General features: G+C 45.5%; 1 protein-coding gene across 1 annotated transcript; it reads left to right on the top strand.

Moving 5' to 3' along the window:
- The first annotated feature begins 577 nt into the window (after positions 1–577).
- ppp1r1b (protein phosphatase 1, regulatory (inhibitor) subunit 1B) lies at positions 578–17066 on the top strand. Its single transcript, XM_070848532.1, has 5 exons — positions 578–957; positions 12580–12669; positions 13569–13644; positions 15001–15138; positions 16882–17066. Exons 1-5 carry the CDS (start codon positions 844–846, stop codon positions 17064–17066), a joined length of 603 nt encoding a protein of 200 aa, XP_070704633.1. The 5' UTR covers positions 578–843.
- The last annotated feature ends 1943 nt before the right edge of the window (positions 17067–19009 follow it).

Here is a 19009-nt window from a genome sequence, read left to right as displayed (position 1 = left end):
GGGGTAGGACTTCTACATGCTGTTTGCTGGTTAAAAACATTTTAATGGGGTTTGTGTCAGTTATTGAAGAAGACAAACGGACAGCCTGAGCATTTCACTGCACGGGGCGTTCATTGAAAATCACTGGCCGTAGCGTCACGTATAACACCACCCAGCCTAATAAATGTGGTGATGCCAGAGGCCTGGGTTTAGCTGCTGGACCCCCCCCTCCCTTACATACTCCATGCATCTCTCTGCTTGTTTATCCCTCCATGCTCTCCCTGCTCCCTCCCTCTCTCGGCATAAATCTCTCATTCACAAATAGAGGCCAAAAGAGGCTCAGCTGATGTGATGAGATTATTATTTTTTTTCTGATTACAAATCAACCTCAGCTTAGATAGATAGAAAAAACATAGCCGCTCCCCCTCCACCCAGTTACATCCTCTCTTCCCTCCTCCCCCGTTTGCTCTGGCTCCTCCCCTCTCTCCTAATATCTCCACCCTCTTTTGGACCTCGGCGCCTCCCCGTCACCCTCTACCCACCCACCTCTCTCCCTCACAGCCACATCTGAGGACTTGCCTCTTTCACTCCACAGTTGCACAGGTTGTGAGGGAGGGGAGAAAAGAGTGGAAGTGAATATCAGCAACAGCTGCTGAGGGAAAGAGGACAGGAGGTGAAAAAAGAGTGAGTCTGTTCAGTTTATCTTTCTCTAAGAGAAGAAAGGGAGCCGGGGTGTGAAGGAGTGAGGCAGGAGAGAGAAGATAAGACTTCAGGAGTGGGACTACCCAGCAGTGGTAGGTTATAGTGATCTTTGGCTGCGACCCCTCCTTCCCACTGGGAGTCAGACCCCCAGGATCCAGAGCCATGGAGCCCTCCGTGTCGACCGAGGTCGAGGGGGAGCCCAAGGAGAGGAAGAAGATCCAGTTTGCTGTGCCGGCCTCTGCGCCCACCAACTTAGACCCCCGGCAAGTGGAGATGGTGAGCAGCCGCTGGACAGATTCTTCTCTGACCCAATTCAGTTTTAGCTTTAGCTGAATTTAGCTGTTTCTGTGTTTGATTTAAATGTGCTGAAAAAGTGTTTCACAGCTGAATTTGTCTTGACTAACTGCCTCTCTGTCACCCAAGGGAGGGGCAGCGTTGTTTAATGTAGCTGTGAAGTGCTGAACCCTTACTGGCCACTTCAGGACATCTTCACTCCGCATTGCCTTTTTCTCTCTGCTTTGTTTAATTTTGACAAGTTCCTCATGCAGCGCTGGGTTAGCTCAGTCTGAGGCGTTTGAGAAATTATGATGACATTTCCCTCTCTCTGTTTCCTTGTGAGATTGGTGCCTCGCTGTCTCTCCTCATCTGGACCTGCTCAGTGTGACACTGACATGAAAGTTATTATCTTGCACATGAAGCCAGTTCCCCCTTTTGTAACTCAGCCACAAACCCCTGACATTTTGCTGGTCACGTAGCTGCACTGTTAATAATTGCATTTTTTTCGCTGCTTGTCACTCTCTCTGCATGTGAGTGCACTCTGTCATCTGAACTTTTGCTGGTAAACTCCTTCTGTCTTGCTTTGCCACAGAAGCGTCTTATGGCTGACTCAGCGTGGCCTGTGCCGTTCTGCGAAATGCTCATTTTTGACAGGGCAACTGTGATCTTTCTTTTTTGGCTCAAACGCTGGTGGCTCTTATTTTAGAGCAGGGGAAAGTGGGCCAAAGCAGGAACCGTTTTGGTGCCGAGGTAGATCGAGGCCAATGGCTCATCTCTCCAGAGAGCGCGAGGACTGAAGATGGGGCGGGACAGCGAGACGGAGATGTGCTATATGAAGGAAAGCGGAGGGAGAAACACACACAACCTAATCTCTGGGTTCACCTGTCTGGGGTCAGCTCCCTCTGTGACTGTCCTTGTTTCACAGCTTGCATAAAAGAGGCTTTTAATGAACTACAGTGACCTGCAATCATGCTCCATCTAGCCCCTGACCCATCCTCATACTCTCTCATAACAACTTTAGAGATATTTCTTGTCACAAAACCCGTTGCCTCACCTCATGGTCACATCTGAAACACTAAATACTGAATTATTGACTAAATGAGTTGCTAAAATGAAAATGTTTTGCAACACTTCAAGAGACTCACACATGCACTTGCTGTTGTCCTCCCCCTCTTATCTTCTCTGTCTCTTACGCCTCGTCACCACACTGATCCCAATCATCTCTTCCAAGAAACCACAGGATATCAATCTACCATATGTGAGCAGCTCCTCCTTTAAAATAAATTCTCTCTTCCGTCTGTTTTGGGGAGGACCTTATTGCTCAATCACCTTATGGTCAAACAGTGATGAACTATATTTAGGCTTGTTGGTTGGCTCTTCTCCAGCAGGCTGGCCTTGGCCTTTACCTTCAGATAGGTTCTGTGTGCTAAAGCTTCTGTGTCAGCTTTGTGCTTCTCTTTATTCAAACATCTATGCCGTTTGGATGTGTTAAGAGTATAAAAAGTGTAAATCCTTCAGTTAGATCCTCTGTTTTGAAGAATTGGTTGTTTGCACGTGTGTGTGTGTGTGTGTGTGTGTGTGTGTGTGTGTGTGTGTGTGTACAGGTAGCTGGACAAAGTAACAAAGGCTGTGACGGGGAGTGTAGGAAGCCAAAGGGCGTTCAGGGGAGGATGTGTTTGTGTGTTTAAAAGCAGATAGCATCTCTCCCGGCTGATGGGAGTCTCCAGGGATGTGTGGGTGGCTTGTTTCATTCCCTCCTCTCCCACAGTAATTATTGTCGCCCAGAAGTCCGTCTTTGCTAATGAGTTGCAATGACTGGACCATTCTTCCAAACTTGTTGCACAACGGGTAACTCCTTACTGTTCTTTCTGGTGGCATTTAACCACAAAACCGCTATCGACTGAACCGCCCGGGCTTTGTTACTATGGAGACGGGCTGCACAACCATGTTGCCCAAAGCTCCCCCACAGCTGCAACGAAAAGGTCAACTTTAATGGACAGCTCTGTCCGTCTGATAGGTTGTTTACATCGGTGCTGGTACTTGTTTGTTGATATCTCTGTGTGAATGCTCCTTGATGGGTTGGGCTTTAATGTGAGAGACGCTTCCATACCTCCCACTCAGAGAAATATTGCACATTGTGAGAGAAAACAGCAGCTATTTATTCATGCCTCAAAGGTGTGAAATAATCCAACTGGACATTTCTCACCTGTGTGTGTGAATGTTTACTCTGAAGAAATATATATTCTACTTCAGCGTCTGCAAGGTCCACCATAAAAAGTGATTAATGCCCTTTCTGATTTACCTCCTGCACGTTGTCCTGGTTTAAGTTTTGAGACATTCGTTGTTTGCATTATCTCCAGTACATTTAAGGAAAAAAAAGAACATCTCTGTCAATTAACAATGTCCAGGTCCAGAGCTGAACTGAAAACTGTCCTCCAAGTGAAGATACCAGAATACATCACTGAGTAATCTCTTCCAGTTAAAGCTCTTCTTAAGCCCTCAAGTGAGCAGACCATCATTTTTTAAGAACACATTTGTCATCATAATATTTCCTGTCTTGTTTTCCAGCGCCGCCCCTGAATATATCTGCCGTAATGTTCAGCCTCCCCTCGAATCTCCCTGAAATCCTCCTAGAATAAAACTTTTTTAAGATGATTATTCTTCACATTGGGAGATCATGAGTTGTCTGTAACAACACAGAGAAAGCACATGGCTGTGTTTACCATCTCTGCACCCCACCACCCTCCACACACACCCACACACACACCAATCCTTCGTGCTTTGCAAATGATGTAGGGTAATGTGCATAATGGACAGAGATTAGGGTCACGGTGCAGACACTGCATCCCTGATTCCCTCCAAGTTTGCCTCCCTGTGGACTCAACAAGCAGACATCTCTCCACATTTCTCCCCTCTCGTCTCAACCTGATCTGGTCAGCTCATGTTGATGCTTTGAATTGACAGGAATACAAAATGAAAAGGAATATCACATCTATATATCTCTATATTACGGGGTTATGGTGGGTATGATTCAGGTTCCCCTGCCCTGCCCACTCTCCTCACCCTGTGGTTCAACCTCCCTCACCCCCAGTCCTCCCGGTCATCCTCCACAGTCCAGTCTCTGGGTTAAACGTCAAACAGCGACCTTTGATGCAGTGTGTGTTTGTGGGTAAACATTAGCGGTCTGGGGGACTGTCAACATGCGCTCCCAGAAAGAACATCTTGTTGAATGGCACAAATCATGCTGGGACTGGGCGAGAGGGTGCAGTGATCTTTCCTTTGCATGTGAACAGTCGGGAATGTCACTTTGGTTGTGTGACTCAGTTTGCCCCATGACACGATCTGTTGGTTTTATGAAAATTCGTTTTTACGATCCTTTCTAAGTTGCTTGCCCGAAGCAGTGTTTGTAGTGGCAAAAACTAATTTGGAAAGAAATTATTTAAAAAAATAAAAGACATGAAGTGCCTTGCTGGAAGCCACAGATTGTAATTATAGTTTGGCTGCAATCAATGGGTCTCTGTCTTGCGTAGGTTGTGAATTTGTTTGTTCCTCCCAGTTTTTGACAGTCCAGGCGTTTTGATGAGCTAATGACTCCACAGTAACATTTTCATGGAGTCTATCTGTCCACAGCAGCTTAGCACAAACTTTCCTTTCCTACTTTGTTGTGGCACAAAACCCTGTTTATTCCATTTAATAACGTATATTTTATTCTGAAAGTCAAGTTTAAATGAACAATCGACCATCCTCTATTGGCTCCTGTGCTCACGGATGTGTGTAATGTGTAAACAGTTAAAAAACATAAATATTGAGCATGGGTAGAGTGATTTGTCACCTGATGACACTGTACACAGTGAGCTGAAAATGTGCCATAATGTCCCCTGCACAGATATGCACACACGCGGTACTGGAGCTGATGGAGGACCTGATGATGTGCCCTCTTTCACTTTCACGTTGTGGTCAACACATTCTCTGTTGTCAGTTGGCGTCACTATCACCGTCACTCACTTGTCACTTCAGGGATCATTGTTAATCAAACCAAGTCAGGCTGCCATCAGAGAAACTGCCCCCCCGATGTGCATCCATTCATCTCTGGCTGCACATCCACAAATGTTGTTTTCCATCTGTGACACTGCAGAGAAATCACGCTGCATCTGAAGCACTTCATCTTTTAACCCTGGTTATAGCAGCGACAGCAGCAATCATATCTGTGATGAGGAGGAGGAGAGGGAGAGGATTAGAAAAGCAGCAGGGAGAGAAATGGGGTCGGGGAATAAGGGCTGGACAGGATCTGGAGCTGACTTGTCACCAAATGTCGTCCGACATCACTTGTTGTTGCCACTGTGTCAGTACTTGAACCCTGAACTGCACCATTGAGCTGCCTTCCTCCCTCCTGACTTCACTGTGAGGGTCAGGAGCCGGAGTCCCCTCCACGTCGGGGTGAGCGCTGAGGCATGCTTCCCAACAAATGGGATTGATCACGATCCTCGTTTCGTCAACACAGAGAGGATGTGGCATGATGGTATTGCTGCTGTGCCTGTTGTAATCTCTGGTGAAGATTTTCACCGCAGCAATGTTTATCTTCCAGTAACTTAATGAGCTTGCACTGGGGCGCACCAGGTCATTTTTTAACATGGAGTGGCCCCAAGCAGAAACAAGGCACAGATATCACAGTACCAAATGGTCTTCCTGACACACAAAACTAATATTTATTTAATATTTAATTTAATTTTGATGCTAACAAATCCTCGTCACAATCCTCAGTGATATTGGTATTTTACACTCAGGCGAGTTTATACATGCCTTTTGCATCTAAGCAATGACCTGTAAGCTGCATAGCAACCATCAACAGAACCCTTTTTTCATTCATCACCTGTGGGTGCATATGACGTTGCAGATGAGTAACTATAGCTACTCTGTCCTTTGTTTGTACTTGCCTGTTGACCTCTTGAATTGGTCTTTGTCAGCAGCACAATGTGAAGCCACTGAATTTGAGTGCACGTACAAGAAAACCACAATAATCCTGGTGTTTGCAGGCTGTTAGCCGTGCCATCGTCTCTGTGAAAGCTTTGATTGGCACCTCCCCTGTTGTTGCCTCGCCCTGACTGAGCTTCGGCCTGGCAGGTGGCTTCCTGTCACTCATCAGCCACTGGCGCTGTGATAGTAAACCTTTCCTCCAACAGTCTCTGGAACAACAGGCCAAACAGCTACCAGCAGCTAATTACGTAAATGCTGGGGGGTACTGTGTGAGGAGAAGGGGGTGGGTTGTCTGAGTATGATATCATTCTGCCAGTGGGTGCAGTGTAATTACATTTCCTATTTTGGGGTCATTGGAGAGCCCCTCCAGATGCTATCTCCAGCCCATCTGTTTATTCAGTTAGCCACTGGTGGGGCCAAGGGTCACCGCAAAAGTGTTATGTGAGTGTTGGGAAGCAACATGCAGCAGCCTCTCAGACTTATGGGAATTCAATGATGCAGTTCATTTGAATAGGGATGAGGGCACCGTGCCTATCTGACAGACCTTGGTCCTCGCTGAGCTGCAGTTGGAGTTGTAATTTGCGTAGCCACGTCCTTGACCCTCTTTGAAACAGCTGGAAACTCGACGAGCGGGTGTAACTCAATGAAGCCTCTTTCAGGCTGCCTGGCAGCACCGTCTGCTAGTGATGACGGGGTGTTACCTCTGTGTTAGCTCTTTTGTCACTTGATAGTTCTGATCACTGGCCGTTGGTGGTGTACGCAAAGGGAAACCGTTTGCCAGGAAGCGGCAGGATGGCCTGGTATTTAGATTTAGCTTTAATCCAACAGCCAATTCTTTGACAAAACACGACACCTTTATCTTTAGCATTTGTGTCCTTTGTCTTCGCTAAACACACTTGATTTACCAATTAACCACCACATGTTGGACTCTTGTGTTATTAGCAAAAACACATGTATGTTTTAGAGTCAATCTATTCTTGCAGTGGTCAAACCTGTGAGGTTGATTTGAATTTTGCTCCACTAGTTAAAATTAGACTCACAAAACATATTCAACAAAGAAAACACGTTTTACTTGTCTGAAATGTATCTGCACCAACATACAAACTCTCAGCTCATACTGAGCGCGATCATTTCTACCTTATTGTGCTATTGAATTCGTTGCTAGATTGCACTTAGGACACCACATGGGGTTCTGCCACTTATTTTTGAAAGGCTGACTGGGGGGCCTCAGACAAAAAAAACATCAACTTTGTTTAATTGAGTTGCTCTTCAGAGTTTAAACCGGCTAAAGCTCACGACAGCATGTAGCCCGGGAACGCAACTGCAGCAGAGGACCTCTCGCCCAGATGAGTGGCCTTCAGTAGACGTACAAAGACAGAAAAACTGAGATAGTTAGTGAAGATGATAGTTACCATCTTCACTGGGAGCAGCAGAGCCAAACCTCCGAAAGATCACTCAGAGGGGAAACAGACACAAGACCTATTTTATTTGCATCGCATTGCAAATTATATAATACAAATACACAAGTGCTTATTTCTGAGTGATTTGGTGGCATGTGCCTGTGGGCTGATGCCATCACTTCAAATCAATCTTGTATAAATCCATATCAGTGCATGCGGAGCTGGGTTAGCTGAGCCATGAGGGAGAGAGAGCGAGAGTCAGAAAAGCTTCATATAGACTGAGTGATGCTCCATCCTCTGTCAGAGGGGGCCGACACACACTGCTCACCACGATGGCCCGATGTAATGCAGTGTTATTGGACGAGAGAGATGTAAGCTCACAGGGAAGCAGATCTGAGGTGTGTTTCTCTCTGAGTTGTCTTTGTGTTGAGGCCAGATCTGCACAGCTGACTCCCCTCGAGATGCCTGACTGTCAGTGCTGGTGCGGGGCAGAGTTTTAGAGCCTTTCAGTCTCATCCCACAGAGTCCTCAGAGACACCAACGATCTAGTTTATGCTGTCCTATTGCTGCTGCTTTTTATAGGCTCGGCCGCGAGAGCAGCAGCTTAGAGGACAGGCTCTGGGGAGCAGACCCATATCAGCCGATCTGCACCCAGGCTGCTGCGCAACACTGTGCTGAGCCAACACACGCATACCTGTGCACATATACACACCTGCAAAGTCAACATTTACCAGTGACTCCCCACACAGCACAGCGTGAGGTACTGGAGTCATTTCTTAGAGTCATTCCTGGCTAATTTGCCTCTAATGACTCCTATAAAGATGCGTCTGGTTTGTATTTCTCACGTCTCGAAACATACCTCCAAAGGGCTTTGTGGAGGTTTAAAGAAATCATCAATGAATCACTGAACGTTACACATATAAAAGCACGATCCTTTCAATAAATCCCTCTCACGCTTCTTCTTCTATCTGTCACACAATGCAGAGTCAGCGCATACTAACTCATCAGCTTTAGATGAATTCATCCATCTCCTTTCTGTATCACGATTCATCAGCCAGTGTTTTTACTGAGACCAAAGCTCAGCGTGAAACCTATTGAGGTGCGGCTGCCTCTCAGGGAAGCCTGCAGGCATACACCTGTGGAGCTGCTGAAAGGCCACCGCACCAGCCTGCTCAGAGCCCCTCAGTGTTAGTCCACAACAGCTCCACTGATCTTAGTACAAAAACAGTGGCTGCCAGCGGAGGAGAGGGTTTGGGAGATTGGGGGCAGGGGGGTTTAGAGAAGTAGAGGTGGGCGGGGTGGAGGGATAAAGCGTAGCAGGAGTAATCTCACACACTGTGCCCCAGTGTTGGCGTAAATGAGGAAGTCACATACATATTATGTAACTCGGGGAGAGTGGGGTGGTTTTAAGGCTGGAAAATTACTAGAGTTACTATGTGTGTTTATGTCATCTGGCTTTGCCAATGTCATACTGAGGCACAGCGGCACAGCCAGCAGCATCACCTCCATCCTCCACTCTGTGCGTGCAAATGTGCATTAAAGAGAGAAAGATGCATTCACATCCATGGTTTCATTGTTTTAGTGCCAGTTCATTTTCTGTGCAGCCTGTTTAACAGTTTACCAGAGAGGTGGACTGTTGTGGTTCCTGGTTTAGGAGGCTGGTATTTCACAAGACCACCATGATGGTTATTTAACGGCATCAGGACAGTCATCTACACACACACACACACACACACACACACTCAGCATGTGAGACCATGTTCAGGTGAATAGATCATCAGATTATGCTTCTCAGTGACCTCAATTATCCCACACAATCATTTTACCTTCCATTTATCTCACTGTTGCTATTTTTACCTCCATCTGAATAAATGAAACTGGACTTTTAATCTTTTCCTGTTTTCATTCTGCAGCTGTCTCTTTCACCTTATTAGAAAAGAAAAGCATTGACCACTTTCATGTTTCTGCTTTTCTTTCTCTCTCATGTGAGCAGGGACCCAAACTTTACCATCACTTCACATGTACAGGGCCAAACCTCAAACAACTGAAGTGACAGTGAACACAGAAGTGTGACAGATGTTTTGTAGTAAATTATTATTAAAAATGGGGAAGTGACATTTTGTAGGCCATGAATCTGAAGATTATTATCGTAATTGTATTATTATAGAGTTTATGAAATGTAACTTCTTCTTTGTTCTGACCAGCAGTCCAAAACTATATATTCAAATTACATAGAGAAAAGGGGAAGATACAACAATGACCAACTTACTGATTAATTTACAAATTCTTTGAGGTGTAAAGTTAATGTAGACGTGTGAGAACTCAACCAGACTGTCATACCTTCCTCACCATAATGCAGAGTCGAGTGGTTTTCCCAGATTAATGGTGTTAATGCCACACGACTCGGGCATAGGCTCGGTCATGGCAGCATCTGGTGTCTGCTCTCTCTTGTGGGGCTCTATGTGAGCCTCCTCGGGCAGCCCTGCAAGGCTGGTAGCAGGTGTCAGGGAGGCAGAGGCAGCAGGGTTCACAGCAGCGTGGAGCCCCAGGCCTCCACACCTCGCCAGGGGGAGAGGTGGGGGAGACAGAGGGGGGTCAAAGGACGCCGCGTGGATGCTCCCTGCCGATAAAGACAGGAGGAGAGGAAAGCAAAGGACGAGACGGCAAACAAACAGATAATAATATGACTTCAGTGATGTTGGAGAAGGGGAGAGAGGAGAGGATAACATCAGTCTGAAGGAATGAATGATGGATAATATGGAAGTAAACGGGACAGAGGAAGCAGAGGATCAAGTGAGATGGATATGAAAGATGAATAAGAGAGAGAGAGACAGATAGTGTGAGAGATCCAGAGGAGACAGGAAAGCTGCTGGAAGTTGCGTGATGAGATTAAAATGTGTGTCCGGTGTCATAAATAAGGGTGAAATCCACGCTCGATTACTCTGTGTTGTCGTGTTTGACAGCAGCAGCTTTCCACCACACGGCCCGGCAAGCCTCTGCTTTGGCAACATGTGCCTCGCTGCGATGACGCACTCCTCGCTTAACAAGACGGCGGAGAACCGAACACAAACACATCTCTCCTTATGGAGCAGGTTTACGCAAAATAGAGCCTGGCTACTTAACTCTCTTCCTGTGATGTGATGTGGTGCCGTAAACAGCCGTGCCAAGGTTCATGCCATGGCCAAGGTTGGCTTTCTCCACAGAGGACACTTTTCAGTGGGCCACCATGTTTGTCTGACCTGCCAAGTCAACCCAGCTGCAGTGCTTTTATTCTCTGTGCACTTCGTTTAATCCAACATTTTTCCAAAAGGTCATTTTACAGCTATTAATCCTGCAGAACTGTGGGGAAGTAAGTCAAAGTATTGAGCTCTGCATGTGATCTTTCTCTGTGAAGCAAAGGCCCCTCGCTCTCTGTTTCAGGGCTTTCAGCAAGATTATTGTCCACAGCTCGTCTTTTTAGGATCAAACTAACAGGTGACTTGTAAAATGTGCCTTTTCATTTCTGTCAGTTACAATGGAGTCCACTTATTCCTGGTTTTCACTGTGGAAAAATGCAGTGTTGGAAAAAGCTTTACTGTGAAAATACACCACTAGCAGTAAAAGTGCTGCATTCAAAACCTTATAGAGGTAAAAGTCAGTGTTTAACTATTATGTAAGATGTTTTTGGATTAATTCTAGTGCTGCATTAATTTGTATGATGTTATTTTAACTGCTTTATATACAGCAATGCATCATGGTCTATAAAATCCTCATGGTTTCTGTCCTGTGAGAACCATGCATCTCTAAAACGTCTCTCAAAGTTTTCACGAGTTCAGAAATACAGCCGTGTTTCCAGTATTTTCCAGCTAATCCAGGAGGGGGGATGTGTGTGGGGGGGTGTTAAATAGTTTATTTAGCTTAAGAAGTAGGAGACTTTTTCTAAATCCAAACAGAACACTAAATCCTCCAGTTTATCACAAACATTCACATCAAAATCGCCAAATTTGGAGACACATGGACAGGAAGGGTGTGAAAAACTGTGACCCGTGCATTTTGTTTACTTGTTGAGGAAAGTAGTGGTTTAGTGGAGCAGAAGATAAAGTTATATAAAATAGACTACTTCAGTAAAGTAACATCTTTTACTGAAGTGCACAGTACAAGTACTTAGTTACTTTCCACCCACAGACACCTCTCAAACCTCTCCTGCAGCATAATCAGCTTCTCTGCTGCAAACCTGTTTAGGTTGGCAACTAACAATTGTTTTCACTAATTAATGCGCAGATTATTTTTCTGATTCATCAGCATGTCAGAAAACAATCATCAAATGCCCACCAGTATTCCCAAAGCCTGGTCCAAGGGTCCAAAACACATTTCAAACTTAGACTTTAAATACGTCTAATCCAGAGCTCATGCACAACACAGTGACACAACAGGTTAGTGAGCTGTGAGGAAAAAGAGTTTTGGTGGAGTTTGACTTTTAAAAGGACTAAACTGAGTATCAGTATCAACAGTGTTGTTGTCGAACTGTAAGAGCTCAGTCCAGTAGAGAGAGCTGGACGGCCACAGCCGGATATTTGTCCCCATAAGAACAGAGAGCTCACTGTTTACGGTGACTTCTACTGGAGGTGAGGTGCAGACCTGCAGCCTGTCTGGCCGCCTGCTCTCAGACCGACAGCGACCTGGCTTGAGCCCGCAGGGAACAGCGTGTGAGGCTGAAGAGGTCCGTGGAGGGGAGTGTCTGGACTGAGAGCTGCAGCTCATTTAGTCTAAAATCCTCTTTTCCATGGTTCCTCTGTTTGTGAGGGTGTGTATGACCGGTCATGGTGCTCTCAGGTGATCAAACACACTCATTAGAAGAGCTCATTCAGTTCAAATAAATCCTCTGTCAAAAGCTTTAACACGTCCTAAATGCTGCATAGTTTGAATGTTGAGCAGCAGCCATCAGCTGGGCCTCTGTTCCCTGTGTCTGTCTGTGAAACGTCTGTTGCATAATGAGTCTTCTGCTGCTCTACTGACCTGCTCTGCTCTGACCTGACCAGTATTGAGCGCTGAAATTTGCTGTTGGCTGTCGACCCATCAGCCAACTGGGCAGCAGCACTAATGAAGTTAGCGAGGCCACAGCTCGTCCTTCACCACCATCAACTGTCAACATTTTCCATCTGATTGATACGGCTTCCTGCTGAGCATTATTAATAATACAGTGCTGGCCAGCTTCATTATTCATTTATTTATAGCCGTGCTTTATGTGTGTGTGTGTGTTCGATTATAGATCCGACGCAGGAGGCCCACACCTGCCACGCTGTTTAGAGTAGCCGACCAATCATCTCCTGAGGATGATCAGTCCACCCATCAGGTAAAGGTGAAGTCAAAACACTTTTCTTTAATACTTGTCTGTGTGTTCTCATCCGTCCTCCTCCACTCTCTCCACCCTGTCCCCAAGAACACTGTTAAATAACGTAATGATGCGTTCTGTGTGCCTCGTAAATATCAGCTCCCGGCTGGTGTTTACTTGGTCACGTTAAAACTTTTCACTCCTGCTGGATCCTCCAGTGTGTCCATCGTCTGTTGTGTGGTCCACCAGTGTTCAAAACCAAAGACTTTAAGACATTTTAAATGTTCTGAGCGTGAAGGTTCATTCTTGACCTTAGAAATAGCAGTTTGACAAAAACAAATGTGTCCACTGAGAAAAGTAAGTAAACCCAAATGTTTAGTCACAGTTTAAACTCCCAGTGTGTCAAAAGATTAAACATGACACACTGCAAACACAAAACTCTCTCTCACATAGTGACGACACCATATAACTAAATCTGAGTAACACATACAGAACGTTCTCAGTTGATTTAAAGGTGCTGATTTAAAGGAAAAACATGTTTTCTTGGGGTTTGAATAATGTCTAATGTCTGTTATATAACGTCCACATCACTTTTTTCCATTGAGTGTATAATGTGGTATATCAATCATGTTGTCTTCCTCTGTGCAGCTTCGGAGCAAAGAGAAATTTCATTTTGAATATAACTAAAAATTGCTTAAAGGTTTTGCATATTGTTGGACACTTTCTTCTCACCTTCGACCAGAAATGTGCACCTACAAGCAGGATATCATGACATCATAAATCATTTAGAGCCAATCAGGGTCCAGTTTGGATTTTAGTCATGATATTTTCAATCCCAGCAGAATTTTTTTATGTCTTAAACCACGACTGGAGACAAATGCATGAGGAAAAAAAAGGGGGTAACGTTCCTCTCTGTTTGTTTGCAGTGGGTCGTAGGAGAGAACGGAGTGCTCAAACCAAAACGTGTCAATCCAAACGTGTACCAGCCTCCATCACTCAAAGGTAGGTGTGAGCACTTCTACAGGTGGAGGTTGTGTGTCGTGATTCATCCTTGTGTTTAAGTCCTTTTTGTTCTACCGGGCTTCGCTGCAGTCAATTTCCTCCTTGCTTTCCATGCTTCATGATAGCAGACAAGGAAAAAAATGCATGTGACAGATGGGTAGATATGCATTAAAAGCCTTTATTTCTTTTTTATCCTGTGCATGTGCATGTATGATATGCACAGGCGTGTTTCTGTGTGCTTCTGATCTTATCACCACACTACAACAGGGTCTGTAGATTTGTTTGTGATGGAATTAGAGAAAGAGAGAAAGAGAGAGATTAAAGTGTGACAGCTGTGAGACACTGAGTGTGAGTCTAGGAAAGTCTGGATCATCCAGGATTACAGTCAGCTGTGGCACACACACACACACACACACACACACACACACAGACATGAACACACACATATAGGCAAGATAGACACACATACATAAACACAGACACGTACTTTTGTATCTTTATGCATGTGGCTTCTTGTGTCGCATGTGGTTGTTAAAGGAGCAGAAGTCGACCTTTCAGAGCCTGACAGCAGAGCTGGAACCCTTAATGGGGATTTCTGGGAGCGTGTTGCATGTCGAGCGATGATATAATGAGCCAGGAAGCCTCGGTGCTGCATCAGAAATCTGCCCTTCATCAGCTCAGACGCAGAGAGTCAAAGAGAGAGCTACCTCGGAATAATTTCTAATTGCATAACCTACCTCAGACCAGAATAAGTGACCTGCCTCACTGCCGCAACAGTGTGAGAGAGAGAGAGGGAGAGAGAGAGGGAGAGAGAGAGGGAGGGAGGGAGGCCAAGGTGACCAGAGGAAGTGAGAGGGGAGGTTGATGTAACATCACAAAAGAGAGGAGAGAGAAGAGGGTGAGTCAGCACTGCAAAACGAGAGCTCCGTGGAGGGAGGGAGGGAGGGAGGGCGGGCAGTCGAGGAAAGACGAGGGTACAAACAAACAGATGGGACAACAGGGTGAGAGGAAGCACGAAAAACAACAGCAGAGGCTCTACTGTAAAAAGCAGTGTGGGATACTGTGTTGCCTGCCTGTCTGCCTGCCTGTCTGCCTGCCTGCCTGTCTGTCTGTCTGCCTGCCTGTCTGTCAGTGCACGTGCTTGATTGGCTTCCTGCCTAACTGGCATGTATAAAAAAAAAAAAACCCTGCAAGGCCTGATAACAACTGACAGTGATGAAGCGTGGTAAAACCAAAACAACATATCCCTCTATCCCCGTGTCCGTGTGTCCGTGTGTCCGTGTGTCCGTGTGGTCGTGTGTCCGTGTGTCCGTGTGGTCGTCTCCCCGTGTTTGTGTTGTGTTCACCTGTGTGTAGCTGTGCAGAAGATGGCTGAAGCACATATGCAGCACCTAGGTGTCTACCCCCCTTTGGAAGACCCTTGTGAGGGGGAGGAAGATGAGGACCACTGGCAGGGAGAGGAGGGAGAGGACACGTCTCCCGCCAAAGCTGCTGGTGAGAGGGAGGCTCTGGGATCATAACGGCAGCAGAAACCACACTTTGACACAGAGCCGCTGGCACCGAGCCACTTTAAGAAACACATTTCCTGCACATACAAGATCTTGAAAATAAAGGAAGTGGCTATACTATTGAAAATGAACATCAGTTTATCAGAAGTGATGCAGAAGACATCCAGACTGGCCACATTTGCAGTGTACGAGTATCTAAAGGTGTATTTTTCCTTCAGGTTTGTGTGAACGGTCCAGTTTTCAGTTCTTCCTTTGTCTTTATCCTCATTGATCCCACATTTCCTCACTTAAGTTGAGATCTCAGGACAAATTACTCTCAAATTCCAAGAAGTTATCATTGATAGTCGTCCTTAAAAAGTGAGAAGAACTTGTTTTACAGACCCAAGATAGAACCTTAAACCTGAATGTGCTCAGTCAAAGCTTCTGTCTTATTATTGTTTGGCTGTTCCCAGGGTTAATGTTTCCATTTAGGAAGATGTGTTACATTACTTGGTTTCCCCCTGACCGTCACCTGAGAAACTCTCTGCCGAACTAGAAACTTTATCATCTCATGTGAAGCAGCAACAAGTCTCAGTTCCCAGATGTTTAATAAAGAAAGTAAAGACAAAACAAGAAAAGTCGGCACCGACAGATAAAAGATGGAGAAATGACAGCAGCAGTCTGTATGGCGACGCTTTTTATTCACAGCTCGACCATTTCTGCTCTTTGGAACAAATGTGGTTTAAACCTGGAGAACACAAAGATCCTGTTTGTTCCCAGCAGAGCGGAGCTGTCTGCTGCAGTTTAAAAGCTCCTCAGGTGAAGCTCTGTGCACCGAGAGACCGCCTCAGTGTCATATTAGCTCTTTGTTTCTCGCCCCAAATCTGTCAGAGGGTACTGCTGCACCGAGCAGAGGCCGGGACCGACACCTAGAGTCCGCCAGCCAGCCGGGGGGGGAGGCCAGACAGGATTAATAAGCACAGAGAGCAGGCTGTCTGAGCTGATCCCGCTCCGTGTTCTACTCTGCTTCAACTCTTCTTCTATTATTTTAGTCTCCCTTATTATTTTGTCTTATGCTGCGAAATTATTGGTTTTTAATCTCCATTATGTCAAATGAGAACAGAGGCATTTCATTCAGAATTATTGCTCTGTCGGCCCGGATGACCGGCTCTCTCTATAAATCCCTTTGTGAAACACAAAGTACCCGAGCAGGATGTTAAAAGAGCCCGACTGGGTCCTTTGGAGGATAAACGCTTCAAGAATAAGCTCAGTCTCCTTCTCGGCCTCATCCAGCGTGATTCTGGAGGAGGTTTCAAACACAAAATTCACCTAAAGTCACCTGAAATATTACTTTTTTACATTTCTCTATAATGTGTGTGTGAATCAGTCTGCTTCTTAATAAGAAACAATAAGAAGAAATATGTTTTCTGAGTGTTAAATAACCTTTGTCTTCAAGAACAGAGAGAAAATCTGTCATTTAAGGCTGCAACTAATGATTATTTTCAGTTATTCTGCCAATTGTTGTCTCTAATTAAGCGATTAATCAGTGATTAGTGTCAGTGTCTGACCCCTAGTCCAGACCTGAAAGATGCAAATTTACAGATTCGACAGGCGGCCGAGCGATCAATCGTTTAAATCGACTACTTGTTTCGACGTCACGTCACGTTAGTCCAAACCAGACGAGTCATGAAATCTAAAGCTGGTGTCTGATTTGTTTCTGCTTCGTCTGACTTTGGTGTTTTCTCTCCAGATCACCACGAGAAGGCGACCGCTGAGCACTCAGACAAGCTCTCCAGCGTGAGAGAGACGGCCAAGCAGATCCAAGCAGCACAGGAGGAGGAAGAGGAGGAGGTGGAGGAGGAGGAGGAGGAGGAGAAGGAGGAAGGGGCCAAAACTGAGAAAACAACAGAGGAGAACAGTCGGGGGAGTAACTAAGAGAGTGAGGGAGGGAGAGGGAGAGAGGGAGAGAGGGGGGCAAACATTTGGAGGGAAGGATTCTGGAGAATGAAGGTGTTTTGTGAAAATGGTTAAAATCTGAGGAGGAGGAGGAGGAAGAGGAAGAATTGTGTTTGCTGTTTAGTGGATGTGTGGAGGCTGAATGAGGAGGTTCTTCTGAACCAGCTCACCTCTGAGGGGTGAGGTGGAGGAGAGAGAGGACAGAGGGGGGAGTCTGTGTGTTAGGAGTCGGCCTTTATGAGCAGGTGAGGAGGGATGTACTGAGGGAGCAGACTGCAGACGCCACTCTGGCCCTAATGTCCCTTTGTTTATAATGAGAGTGGGGGGGGGGCAAGGTCGACATGACCAAATACCCTGTAAGACCAGTCCTCCCTCTACCTTTAAGCTTCTGCACACAGCGAAATGTTCCTTTAAAGAGGGTAACAACCACCACAGTAGTTACACACAGCTAAACTTTCTAGGGCACATTTTTAACGCTGCCTCTCAAAGCGACCCTTTGAAACGCACTTGAAAGTCTTTGTGTGTTAAATGTCCCACTTTGTTTGGACGCCTCCATCACAGTCCTGCTCTGCAGCCCTGCGATCAAACGTGCATGTACTGTCATCTAGAGGTGGACGGAAGGAACCACAGCTTTAAAGTGATGCTCCAACCCAACAGCAGCTACTTAAAGTTAAAATCCTTCATGTTTTCCAAGCATTTAATCCACTTTTATTGGTATTTATAGTCGATATTATCCATTCAGTGTTTTCACCTTCTGTAATCCTGCCCCTGTACAGTAGCTTTCATTGTTAGTGGCGGAGTCCGCCATTCCAGTTGCCTTCCTAAGCATGAGGGATTCATGGGAGACGATGCGTCTTGTGATCCAGGATCACTGTTTTTAGTTTCCTTTCACTCCCTCACACCCAGTCAGAGCTGTGCTAAGTTACCAAACGCCACCAAAACTAAAGGTTAGTGCGAGTATTTTTAAACCTGCGTCCTGTATTTACATATTGATTATAGGGTCCAGGGCCAAATGATTGGTAGGTGCAAGAATTTTTGCCATTGGTCCAGTAGATCACCTCAACCAGCAGCCTGATCAAAGTAGGTCCACTAAAAGTGTTTGTTTTAGCCACTGACACACACCAGACTCCATTCACAAAAATAGTGATTTTACACACGAGTTGTTTTTCTACTGTTGCTTCAATTAATTAGATTGTTTACATCATTGTGTGACTTCAGTGTTTTAAAGGGTTAGTTTGGATCCAACACAATATCTGTGTAGCACACAATAACACAAACAAACTAACCGATTGAAGCAGCAGTAGACCAGCAACTCCTGTGTCCTGTGAGGTAAAATAACTAGTTTTGTGAATGGAGTCTGGTGTGTGTGCAGAGAGCGATATAACGGCTGTTTGTGGTTAAACCAAAAGGATCTTCCAGGTCTCTCTCTGTAGGGATCCCAAAGCTTAGTAATAAGTCTATCCAGAGCCAGTGAGTCTGTAATGAAGGATAGAAATATTTGGTGTGGAGCATCACTTTATGTTCAGCTCAACAATAAGCACCAAAATGTCTGTTTATAACTGTGTTAAATCCACGAGCAGCTGCCTGTGTGTGTGTGTGTGTGTGTGTGTGTGTGTGTGAGGTCACCTCCTACCTTCATATCTGATGATTCTTCAAATTAATCTCTAAGGAGCGAAGCTACCTCTGATTTGTTTGGACTACAGCTCCCAACCATCTAAACTGACATCATGATGAGGAATCTAAAGAGATTTTAAATCTGTTCCATCACTGGTGATCTGTTTGGGATCTCTCAGTGCTCCCAGATTCCCCTTTTTGTATGTTAACTCTTTTCTATCATCATCTTTGTAATCGTTCACTCATCATTTCTACGCCGTGGATCTGTTTTTCTAATCGAACGCCTGCTGTTTGAGTAGCTCAGCTCC

The sequence above is a fragment of the Pempheris klunzingeri genome, chromosome 17 (genome assembly GCF_042242105.1).
Source record: "Pempheris klunzingeri isolate RE-2024b chromosome 17, fPemKlu1.hap1, whole genome shotgun sequence".
In the NCBI taxonomy this organism is placed as follows: domain Eukaryota; kingdom Metazoa; phylum Chordata; class Actinopteri; order Acropomatiformes; family Pempheridae; genus Pempheris; species Pempheris klunzingeri.
Note: the sequence above shows the minus strand (reverse complement) of the source record. Positions and strands in the feature narration are given on the sequence as shown.

Bases quoted from the DNA above. Each gene is read 5' to 3' on its own strand.
- ppp1r1b (XM_070848532.1), top strand. From the start codon at position 844: ATGGAGCCCTCCGTGTCGACCGAGGTCGAGGGGGAGCCCAAGGAGAGG. The intron at 958-12,579 runs GTGAGCAGCCGC...GTTCGATTATAG, and splicing joins ACCCCCGGCAAGTGGAGATG to ATCCGACGCAGGAGGCCCAC. The intron at 13,645-15,000 runs GTAGGTGTGAGC...ACCTGTGTGTAG, and splicing joins CCAGCCTCCATCACTCAAAG to CTGTGCAGAAGATGGCTGAA.